At 37.0% G+C, this 12,070-nt stretch overlaps 1 protein-coding gene across 1 annotated transcript in view; it reads left to right on the top strand.

Annotated features, from left to right (window-relative positions):
- The window catches only part of PCNX2 (pecanex 2), a 160,961-nt gene that overhangs the window by 68,696 nt on the left and 80,195 nt on the right, over positions 1-12,070 (top strand). Inside the window, exons 18-21 of the mRNA XM_056487140.1 lie at positions 1,126-1,218; positions 1,706-1,856; positions 5,976-6,117; positions 9,528-9,705. Coding sequence (XP_056343115.1) covers positions 1,126-1,218; positions 1,706-1,856; positions 5,976-6,117; positions 9,528-9,705 — 564 coding nt within the window. The remainder of the gene's footprint in view (positions 1-1,125; positions 1,219-1,705; positions 1,857-5,975; positions 6,118-9,527; positions 9,706-12,070) is intronic.

Genomic DNA, 12,070 nt, shown 5'->3' on the forward strand with positions numbered 1-12,070 from the left:
AACCCTTCTGTTCTTCACTTGTTCTGCTTGCTTTCTTTTTATCTCCTTTATTCGTAGCTTTGCTGTACCATCATTATTTTAGTTTTTTTTTCTTTTTCTCTGATGAGATTCATTAAACCTACCTAGATTGCACCACCAGGAAGTCAGATGAACCTCTGGTTCTAACAGAAGTGTTGCTTTTCATGTGTTGTTTCTAGGTATCTTTGAATTAAAGCATAAGTTAGGCTCTAAACCAAGAGCTACAAATAGTTTCTCTTTTGGTAACTTAGCAGCAGTATTGAGTGCTGAACCTAAATGCCCTTCTCATAAATCTAAGAAAGGATTTTCATTTACTCACAAAAGCATTTGTATGACCTCTGAAGTACAATTCAGAAGGCCACACAGATCACAAGCTATCTTGTTTATTTGTTTACTGAGAGTGACATTTTAATCACAAAAAAATATGCTGTAAAAACAGTGGAATTTCCAGTCTTTAGAAACAAAGTTACTCCTACCATAGTTACAGATCTTTACATAAAGGCAGATATGTCCTTTCCTTATCATTCAATGATACTGGAAAAAAGTCTTGTCTAAAATCCACAAAATCTCTCTGCAATTTTACTTCCAGTAAAGCAAATTAGAGAATGGGACATGTCACTTTAGAACATAATAAATGTATTAATGTTGTGTCTTAGAATACATTATGGAAAAGCATGACTTTTTTCAGTAATGCAAGAGAAAGGGAATAAGAAATATTAGTTCTTGAAAACAGGAAATGGAACCAGAATCTTGATTCCCAAAAATAAGAAAATCATAGTGGAAAAGAGTTATATTCTTCAAGCAAAATCAGATTCAGTATTGAAATGTATTGCTTTCATTTCTCCAATATTATAACTATGTTATTTAAAAATATAATTCAAAATTAGGCATGAAGAATTTAAATGTGATTACTTCAACAAACCTGGAGTGTGGAGAAATAATTTCCCAAATAGTTCCCAAAAGCAGAGTGGAGAAAATACTTTTGTATTAGGGAGTGCCAATTAACCTTATCGCAATGTGGTGTGTAAGTAGTTGAGAACAGAGTCATTTGCTTTGGTTAAAATAGTGCTGCCTTACTAACTTTGTATAAAATAATTATTTTCACAGAAAGAAATATTGAAATCAGATCTCATTGTCTGCACAGCGGCTGCTGTTCTGTCATTTGCTGTCAGTGCCAGTACTGTGTTTCTGTCATTAAGGGTACGTATCTCTCTTTTTTTTTTTCTCCCTAAGGTGTTATGTCTCTTATGCAAAACCACACGATGCTTTCACTGGAAAGAATAGACACTGTGGAAAGAGAAGTTAGTGAAGATGTGTTTACTGGTCATGATAACACTATTATATCTGCAAAGCAATTAGTTTCTGGATTTTTATATTAATTTCAGTATTACTTATTTGACATCTCTTTCCTTACACTTCCTCAGCTCTTACAATATGGAGCCCAGAGGACAGAATGAATAAGCCTGATATTTTGCCTTTTTTCCTCCAATCATGGAGGAAAAAGCTGGTTAATTGTGTGTGCAAAACACATATGTCAAAATCCATATTCACCTAGAGTCAAGAATTCGAATGTAGGAATAAAAACAAAAATACAATTATAGAAACTGTTAAAATATGTTTATATATATATAAAAATGTTGTATGCAAATTATAACTGTGTTTCCTTGTTTTTTCTGCTTTGGCCCAGCCATTTCTCAGCATTGTCCTGTTTGCTTTAGCGTGGACAGTGGGATTTGTAACACATTACATCCTTCCTCAGCTTCGCAAGCATCACCCCTGGCTGTGGATCTCCCACCCCATACTCAAAAGCAAAGAGCACCAGCAGCGGGAAGTGAGAGGTTTGTAATGCAGTCTTTTCTTAACAGTGGATGCAATGATTTCCAGCTTGCCTTGGTTTGAAGATCAAAAAATATCCAGAAGTAACAGAGCTGGGAGAAGAAATTATCCTTTTACTTTTGAGTAGCACGTGTATCTGATCATTTTAATTTTTCCACTGCACTGCCAGCAGATCTGTGAACCTGTAGGAGTTGTCTTCTCAGGCCAGATGGGCTGAGGCCAGGCAGACACTCCTGGAGATTTAGTCTGATGCCCCTACTCAAAGCAGGGTCAGCTAGTAGAACTGGTTGCTCAGGACTGTGTCCGGTTTTTAATATTTAATATTAACCTTTCTGGACAACATGTAATAGCGTTCAGTCATCCTTACTGTAAGAGAGGTTACTTCAAATTGTGTTTGAGTGCTTTTTTGTGGGGTTTTTTTTTTTGGGTTTTTTTTTTCCCTGGTTTGTTGTTTTTTTTTTTGTTGGTTTTTTTTTTTTTTGTGGTTTTTGATGGTTTATTGGTTTTGGTGCTTTTTTTTTGTAGAAATGGGTTTTTAATTTGTGCCCGTTTCCTTTTGTCCTGTCACTGGCCACTGCTGAGAACAGAGTGGCTCTATCAACTTTACTTCCCCTATTGGGTATTTATACCTCAAAAATTCTGCCAATCAGACATTAATAAGAAGCCCCCCAAGGTTTATTCTTCTCAAAGCTAAGCAATCCCAGCTCTCTCTTTCTCCTTCTGTGCTGTATGTTCCTGTCCCTTAATAATTTCACAGCCTTTACTGTCTGATCTGCCTTTTGTTTTACATTACAGTACTGTTGCTTGCTGTGTTGTTTGACATGATGTAGTTCATGCCTAATACATTGGCATTCTGCATAATTTAAAAACTTAAAAGATTGATGAAATTGATGCAGATTTTTTTCTACTTTCTGACATATCAGCAAATGTAGTGCAATTTAAGTGTTCTAATTCCAATTGTAACACTTTTAGGGAAGCATTAAAATTGAAAAGAACTGAAATTTTCTTTAAGATTTGTTCTTGCTGATGTCTGCTGGCTTCACTGGGTAGTGCCTTGATACATGTGAATATCACTCAATATTTTAGTATGTCCAGATCTGATTTCCTGTTCTGATAGAGTTATTTCTGAATCAGGCAGTGTGCTTTGAGAAGCCAAGCTTCCCCCCTCCACCCCAGCTCTCTTGCATTTGCTACCAGCCAAAAGCTTGGTTGTCATTTCTTGATGGATCCCACGCCTTAATAATCCTCAGTATATGTTTCTGAAGTGTTTGAAGGCAGCATTTGCAGAACAGTCTGTTGAGGGACTTTGGTCTTTTCTTCAACTAGACTGCAGAAGAGTTCAGATAACTGCCTGGAAAACCATACATTAAGGATTTAAATATTTTTTGTTTTAAAAAAAATATTGCATTTCAGATTGATTACTTTCCAAACAAGGGTTGGGTATGAAAAAAGTACCAAATAGACTTGATTGAATATTGCTTTTTAACTTTTATTGCAATATGACAAGGAAGGTATAATAGAAATGTAAATACTGAGCACCACGCCCACTGAAACCAGTCTCCAGGACTTCCTGTCCTCAATAACCAGGACTGCTGATAAATACCCAAGTTGCACTGTTTGTTTCAGCACTTCATCATAAAAGACCACAAAGGATTTCTTTGACTTGTCCTGATTAAATCTGTCTTCATTTCTCAGAAAACACTGTTTTGCTAAATGCATGACTCAGCATTTGAAAAGGTTGAAGGTAGAGACCTCCTGGAATTATTTCCACAGATGGGGTTTCCTTCTGTTTTGAGATCCAGCTGCATTTCTCATTCTGCCCAATGTGGGGAACAGGCTTTTTTTGCTTCTTTTGCAGTCCTCATTTATATGTGGCCCATTTCTGTACTTTGGGGTCTAACTATTGTTGCAATGTAGCTGGCATTGTGTGTTAGAAAACAAGAGTTAAAAAAAAAAAAAAATATATATATATATATAAATATATATATATATATATATATATAAATATATATATATATATATATATATATATATACATATATATAATTTCTGTCCCTTTAGGCTTTTGCAGAGGTTTTTTTATCATGTCTGAGATGAGACAGACTGTGGAAAAGGTAATCCCTTTGATAGAAATGTCTGACGGGCTATCTTCTTTCTTTTGTCCTGTAATAAAAATGTAGGAACTAAACTTTAGAATGTTCTCTGTTTGTATAGAAAGAGAAACTTGGAAAAAGGAGAGTAGTACCCCATAGTTGTCAGGTGTGGACAACGAAAGGACAAGTACACAAAATAAGATATTTGTGGGGAGGTTTTACTGCATAGATTTTCATTTTAATTTTCTTTTTTTTTTTTTTTACAAGGGTAGTGCTATTGAAAGACGAATGTCTTGCAATTAGACAAGCAGCTGGCAATGACAATTCCATAAGTTTATTCCTGGCTTTTTTGCACAGACTCTGGATGAGCTGCTCGAACTTTAAGGTGTTCCATAGAATAGAATTATCAGACCAGTTCTTGTGATGCCTGTGTGAGATAACTCAGTTGTTGCTTGTCATTGGCTGGGCTGGCTGTAGGACGAAAGGCTTAGGTCAAGCTTATGGTGTAAGAGTTGTGTAGAAACTAGTGCAGGACTAAATGATACGCTAGGCTATTTTTTCTTCTTCCTCCTCCTCACTACTGCTTTTATACCCCACAGGTTTGTGTAAGCCATTATCAAATCATCTGCATCTTTCCCTGGGGCCCCTCCCTCTGAATGTGAGCTCTTTTTTTCTGTCTCCATTGTCTGGACAGATCTGCTCCTGCATCTACCTTCTCTTTGGTTTGTGTGATATGCTTTTCTGTTTACTGAAGCTTGAGTTCTTGCACAGAGCTCATCTTTGGACATGACTGAAGATCTGAAGGAGGAGGAGAGAGGAATGAGGAAGAACAGCTAGGTTACAAAATGGACATTTTGCTGTGTGTATGAACTTTTAGGAGGTGGCCTTTAGGTCATGAAGAGGAAATATATTTATGTTATAGCAAGAAACATAAGTTAATTATATTTTCTGAAGGTGGATTTTTGCAAGAGCATTGCCTTAGCTTAAGGTACTGGCAAAGCATGACTTCAACCTAATTGCGAAGGATTGCTTTTAGATCTTTCTCTTAGCCTATGCAATATTTAACTGTGCCTGTAGAACACAGAAATCCATTGATTCTTTGCCTGTCATTGAAAAGGTGTGTATGGAAGAGAGGAGTGTCTACATATAAGTGTTTTCATTTTGCAGGGATGATTATTGGAGATTCAATAGCTGGCATTTTTATTTCTGGGTTAGTTCTTCCTTTTTGTGTTCCCTGTTTTTCCAATAACCTTGTCTAGCTGAGTGTTGAGGAAAAAGGCATTGTTTTTGTCTGTACATGAGTGTTTCTGCACTCAGTTCCCCGAAGTTCTTATAGCAGTTGAATTGCATGGAGCATTCAGTTCTTGTTTAATACTCATATTAAGCACTATGGTATTGTTGGAAAAGTCTACTGCAAAAAAAGCTATTCCTTAGAGAGGAATGATGTGAAATGTGATCCTGGCAGATACTTCTTACACTGTCTAAGTGTTTTGGGAAACATCTATGACAGTTTCTAGCTCCTGATAATTCCTCAGTCTTTAGATCTCAAGGGGTATTTAATTTATCAGTGAGATCAATGATAATTTACAGTTTAATGAACAATGTTTTCCTACTATAAGATGGGGAACTAGAGGCACAGAGTTCAAATGAGGTTTCCTAGGTGAATTAGCAGGTCAGTACCAGAGCTGGACAGGGCCTCTCTGGGGTAATTACATCCACTGAGAGTACTATTTAATATACCAACTAAATAATTGGATGAGGTAAAAGCTACCATATAGCATGTACTGTCTTTTATTGTTTCTGAATGTGTCTCAGGAGAGCAGTTATAAGGAGCAAAACAGATACTCACTAAACTCAGAGAACAAAATGATTTCTCTACTGCCAAGGAATTATGAATTCCATTGTTTCATAAATTAGTTGGTTGACTGTATTTATTAATGTGAGCTAACTCGTGTCTTCTATGGTACTCCAGTGCAAAAAATGCTGATGATTTGACGACACGATCTGTTATCTGAATTTCCATTTCAGATGCTGCTCATTTGATGTGGTTTGAAAGGCTTTATGTGTGGCTACAGTGCTTTGAGAAATACATTTTATATCCAGCCATAATACTGAATGCACTCACCATTGATGCTTTCTCAATTAGTAAATACAAGAAGCTTGGTACACAGTAAGTAGATTATAACCCAAAGCATGTGATTAGTAGAATATTTGGTTTTAGACTGAAGACAGAGAAATGGAATTTGTTTTTAAATAAGCCTGTAATCTTGTCACAGTTTGCTTTCATGCATATTAGTTCAAAATACAATAATCATTGGCTTTGCTGCAAGAAAAATGCAAAACTATCTTAGCACACTAAAATATGTCTCCAGTGAGAGTGAGTGAAATTAAAAGATTAAAGAGCTATATATAGATATATATGGAAGGTCTAAATGTCAATTAAAAGCAAGACACACTATACCAGGCTGCAGGTGTTTAATGGGCATAAACTCAGTGGGGTAACTAGAATTAATCAGCTGAAAATGAGAAATCTAGGCTGGATATCAGGAAACATTTCCTAACTGAGGATTTTTAACACTATGCCGTAGTCTCCCAGAGGAGTTATCAAAAGCTTCACCACACAGTCTTTTAAGGCTGAATAAAATATTAAACAGTGTAGAAAGGTGGGTAGTCCTGCCTTAAGAGTGGTTTGAGAAAGGTGGGGGTACAAGTTTTGACAAAGTCTGATGTCTTAGATATTAAGCAGAACTGGTGATGTTGATCCATGGTCTCACAGTATGATCCTTGCAGACAGCCTTTTATGGTAAGTATTTTAGTCAGAGACTTGCCTACTGCAGATATTCAGCAGGCTTAGTGACTGCAGTATCCCCAGTGAGCAGAGTTTCTGCAGTGTTTTTATCAGAATGACAGTGATGCAGATGATAAAACAAAGAAACAGCCTTGGAATGTTCCAGTAGCAAGAAAAACTGCTGGGAGGTGGGGGAGAGTTCCTCAGTATCCATAATAATAAAGATCTTTAATTTCAAATAGTAGATAAAAGAACTTTGATTTAAAAAATGCATGTTGATTTAATAATTTCTCTCTCTTGAGGAGCAACACAGCTTTAGGAGCTACAAAACTATAAAGAGAAGGCAGCCCTTGCTTTTAGGGGTTGAAACTTGGACTAGGGCATTAGTCAAATTTTCTGCATATTTCCCGTAGACAACTGCTTTTCTAGAGAGACTCTCACCAGGCACTCGTTGATAACCTCTGTATCCCCACTGACGTTTTTTGCCCCCAGGCACTTGGAAGATGCTACAGCTAAGGTGCTTCAAGAGTTCAGGTGTATTGCCCATGGTGACACTAAATCCATGCTCATCCTTTTATTTAGTTCTCCAAGGCTGGGAGAATTAAAAGTAGTCAGAATGCCATTTATTACTAGCTAGCAGACGTGACTGAATACATGCACGGAGCAAATATGTAGGGTTAGGAAGGTGCTATTTTTACACAGTCGTTCCTCCAAGCTAGATTGCACTTTAAAGTATCACCTCCCTCAAGTGTTCAGAAGAAATGAGTCAGACCCCCAGAAGTCCTGAGATTAAAGAAAGTAATTACATTTGTCTGCCTCTGATTGTTTGGCCTGTGGGGGAATACCACAGCCGTCCTTTCCTTCCCCACCCCCCTTGTGTCTGTGTGATCACCTGTGTAAAACCTGCTTTCTCCTTTTCCTTATAACTCTGGTCTATCCATGAAACTCCCAATATCCCTTTTTGCCTGGTTTTCTTCTTTAATACATTCTCCCTACAGCTGCCATCCAAATGTCGCACACAAAGCATTCATCTTCAAATCCTACCTCTTTCTTAACTCTGTAAACCCATGAGGGGTCCTGGATTCTCCTTGCTACTTCCACAGTGTTACTGAGGGTTGTACTTGCTGTGCTTTAATGCCTGTTTTCAGTTGCTGGAACATTCCTTAGTTATTGACCACCCGAGGATCAGACTGCATCATGCTGTAGGGAAGGGAAGACATTCTCCCACTCTGTGTCTGAAAGTGTCTGAGGTACATTTTGTGTGATTTGATGTCAGAGTTTCCTCAAATTGAATTTATCTTTTAAAGAAGCTTCCCCTTGCTTTGTGACTTAAAGGACTGCAGCAGTTTGCTTCTTGAGGAGGCAGAACAGCTCCTTTATAGTCAGGAGTTTGCTTGAGCTTTCCAGACCCTGATGTGCTGGTTATTAGCAGGACCCATGCTGACAGCAGCTGCCCCTATTACCTGCCAAAGAGGCATTGGAAATCAGCCCCCCTTCTCACGCTCCCTTGCATCTTTTCCCAGGAGTTAAGACCCCAGGAAAAGCACCTTGTGTGGCAGCATTTTCAAAGAAGAAGGAATAATGAGCAAATTATTTTCTGTTACCTCTGAATGCACTGTTTTGTAAAGTGTAATTTTTTGGTGAAAGTTTCATCATGGTAACAGTACAGAGGCAAAAAAGTCTTCCTTTTGCTCTATAATCTGTTAGTTTCCATGTGAAAATTTTTCCATGTTGCATGATTTTTCTTCTTTCTGAAGAATGAGATATACAACTGGTTCATATAGGATACACTGGGATGGCTTCTGGTGGCTTCAGAATCTATTTAGTTTTGTCATTAGGTTTTCCATTCAGAAAGGTGGGGAAAATTGAAAAGAGCAGCTTTGACAAGGTGGAAAATAAGGTCAGCCTGGTGTTTCATTCCAACAGTAATGCCCTGCTGATCCTTTAGAATGACCAGCACTCAAAGTTGCATCTGCTTTACAGGAGATACACAATAATGAATAAATGTCACATGAAATAAAATCAACCTGGAAAATAGGAATCTTGCTAGGATGGTGAAAACCTGTTGAGAGCTTTCTAGCCTGCCAAGTGTCAGTCATGGCAGCAGGTATTCTCCTGATTAGCAGCAGGATGAAGGAGAACCTTCCATGCATTTTGCAAACACTCACTCATTATACATTGAAGTCCTCACATTTTGAAAGACATAGGTGGAACACAATTTCTTTTCATCTGATGAATTGCTTTATAGAATAGTCAGCTTTCTGATCAAGAACCAGTGGTAGGAATTTCAAACACACTTCACATCTATGTGTATTTCTATCCAAAATTTTGGCATCGCATAATGAAATTGCAAGTAAAATTATAAATTCTGTTATCAAGGAAAATTTCTTGTAATAAAAAAAAATTGAGTGTAAGGAGGTTTTTTTCAAATTACAGTAATGTATTAAAGAAAGTGCCAAGGTATTTCCTGGACTGAAATTTTATTTTAAGAGAGATATAAAAATGTCTGGTCTAGATTCTTGGATTTCAGTAGTCGTTTTAATACAGAGTTCATTCTTTTTTGCAGCTTCCCAATGTTTCATAATGATAAGGGAAAAATACAAAATTTCACATACGTAAAATAAATGTGATGACTTCTGATACTAATTCTATAGCCTTTTAATAAATAAGATATGTAAATTGACATATGCAAAGCAATCTAAAATACATCTGGTACAGATATTTGTATTTAAGAGCTTCTTAATTTAATGCCTTATGACTTGATTAGGTTTTTCTCTCTGCTTTTCTTACAGCTGTGACATTATACTGATAACAGTTGCTGGGATGAAACTCCTCCGCTCCTCGTTCTGTAATCCCATTAATCAATTTGTTACTTTGAGCTTTACTGTGATTTTCTTCCGATTTGACTACAGAGACATTTCAGAAAATTTCTTGCTGGATTTCTTCATGATGTCCATTGTGTTTCACAAGGCAAGTTTTAGAGCTTCTGTAATTTCTTTGGAAAATATATCTTCTCAGTGTCACCTGGCTCATCAATATGTTAGGACTTTTTAGAAGTAATGAATGCATACATAGATTCAGATTATTGGTACTATAGAGGAAAAAACCTGTTAAATTGAAAAAGTGGCTTTGATTAAGTGTTTTTTCTGGCTTTGCACAATGTTTTTCATCTACTTTTTGTTCACGTGTTGCTATATAAAGTTCAGAATTGTTGTTCTCAAGAGGAGAATCCTCAATGAGTTTGAAAGAGCCTATTGGGTCATTAGTGCAGGACTGCCCTCCAGATCAATTGCCTGGTGTTTTTATCTCCGTTTCCTTTGAATGCCTCTAGTGGTTGACTCAACAACTTCCTTTGGGAAATTATTCCATTATCTAATCACCCTCATGATAATAAATGTTTTCCTAATGTCAGCCTTAACATTTTTCTTTTCCTATTTTCAGTCTGTTATCCTTGTGATTCTGCCCTTAACCTTAACCTCAGTGCTCCTTCCTCTCTATTGCATTGTTAACTCTTGAAGTGTGCTCTGTTGAGTTTGTTTAAAAACTACCAAACCCTTTCTGCATCAGTCAGGTCAGACCCTGTCTTTATTTGGAATCCAAGCTGTTTCACTGGAAGAATTAGGCTTAACTGATACCTTGAGAAAACATGAGAAAGTAATGAAGATTTGAAAGTATTTGTCCAGGGTTAACTCAGGTGAGGTGTTTGGTTTTGTTATTCTTTGTTTTGTTTGGGTTTTTTTGCTTAAGCTTCTTTGTTTGGTTTCTTTTTCTAAAATATACCTACTATATGTGTAAGTAAGACCCGGCTAGCATCCCTTAGTTTCTGAGAGAAGAAAGACATGGTTCCGTATTGATTGCTGCATGTGCTGTGGAGATATTTAACCCTTCTATACAAGGGGCATCAGCTCATACTGCTGTCCATGGCCTCCTGGAAGTTTCAGACTTCTTACAGAAATGCCCAGTTCATTGGTTTACATTGGGAGTTACCAGTCATTTAGGGAAGGAGCAAAGGAGAAATTAAATGCTTTTCCTGGTTAATGCTGCAAGGGAGGATGAGAAAGGAAGAATCACAACTTGGTGAGGTAACTTGCTTGCACTTTCTGCTGAACTCTTGGACCACTCTCCAGCAGAAGCTTCACTTGCCTGCACCCTCAGAGCTGTTGTTCTGCTTTCTCTCTGCTGGGGTGAGAAGGCAAGGGCTGGGGAGGAAGGGCAGAAGAAGGGGAATAGGAGAGATGAGACAAAGCTCTGCTTTAATAAAATCCCCCTCCACCAAACTCTGATCCTAAAACAGGACTAGGGTAATTTTTAAAGCTTCTTAGCTTAGAGTGAAAGACAACCAGCAAAAGTGATGCAGAGTTTGCTAGCATGCCAGTTTTCAGTGTTTGTGTTATTACCATGTTCCCTAGAGAAAGGGGTAAATTTCTGTCTCCAGAGAATTTTGTAACTGATGTGCATCAGTGGAAGTCCCATGTCTGAATGATGGTTTACTTAGTCCTAAAACTCATTCTCTAAAAACTTCTTTACAGGATCAAAAAGTTAGCATGTTAGAATTGAAAATTTCACTATTTGTTAATTCTTTTGAAAATGTTTACCTCATGAGCATATCACAAAATACTGCTGTGAATTATTGCATGCTTTTGTAAGAAAGAGATACGAAGTCTTTTCAGTAGAATTTTTTACAGTTACTTGGGTAGGTTGAAGCTACTGTTCACGGTAGAAAGCCTAGTGTTAGCAATGAGAATGAGATGGCAAAGGACACTTATTAAATTAATCAGAGATGTTTGCTACAATAACTACTACTCTACTAGGCTGAAAGTTGTACTGCAGACATGTCTTGAAAATGTAGTTTTAGCATTGATCTTCCATCTTCATATCTAACTGTCTGAGATTTTGCAGGTCATTAGTTCAGCAAGTGGAATTGTCCTTGTTCCATTTAAAAATTCTAAGTCAAATGGTTGAATTATATATTTTGCAAAAGCGCATGCACAGTTTCACAATGATCATTAAATCCAATATGAAAAATAGCATTACAGATGATAGCAATTAAATTCCTTTTAATTTCAAATCATAAAGGGCATAAGTTTTCTTTACCCTAATTAAGGTTTGAGCTTTAATTAGCTCAGCATTGTGGAACTTCAGCAAAGGATATGATCACTTGAGGATAAAGATGGTGTGTGTTTATTTCATACTATAGGCCCTAAGAAAGCTGCATCCACCTTTGTTCCTAAAAGCTTTATGGGTCTTCACAGATTCTGTCTGTATCTCAGTCATTTTTGTGTTTGCACTTATTTTTTTAAAATACAAACAAAATCTGAAATACTGTCTATTACTG

This window comes from Oenanthe melanoleuca, chromosome 3 (genome assembly GCF_029582105.1).
Source record: "Oenanthe melanoleuca isolate GR-GAL-2019-014 chromosome 3, OMel1.0, whole genome shotgun sequence".
In the NCBI taxonomy this organism is placed as follows: Eukaryota; Metazoa; Chordata; class Aves; order Passeriformes; family Muscicapidae; genus Oenanthe; species Oenanthe melanoleuca.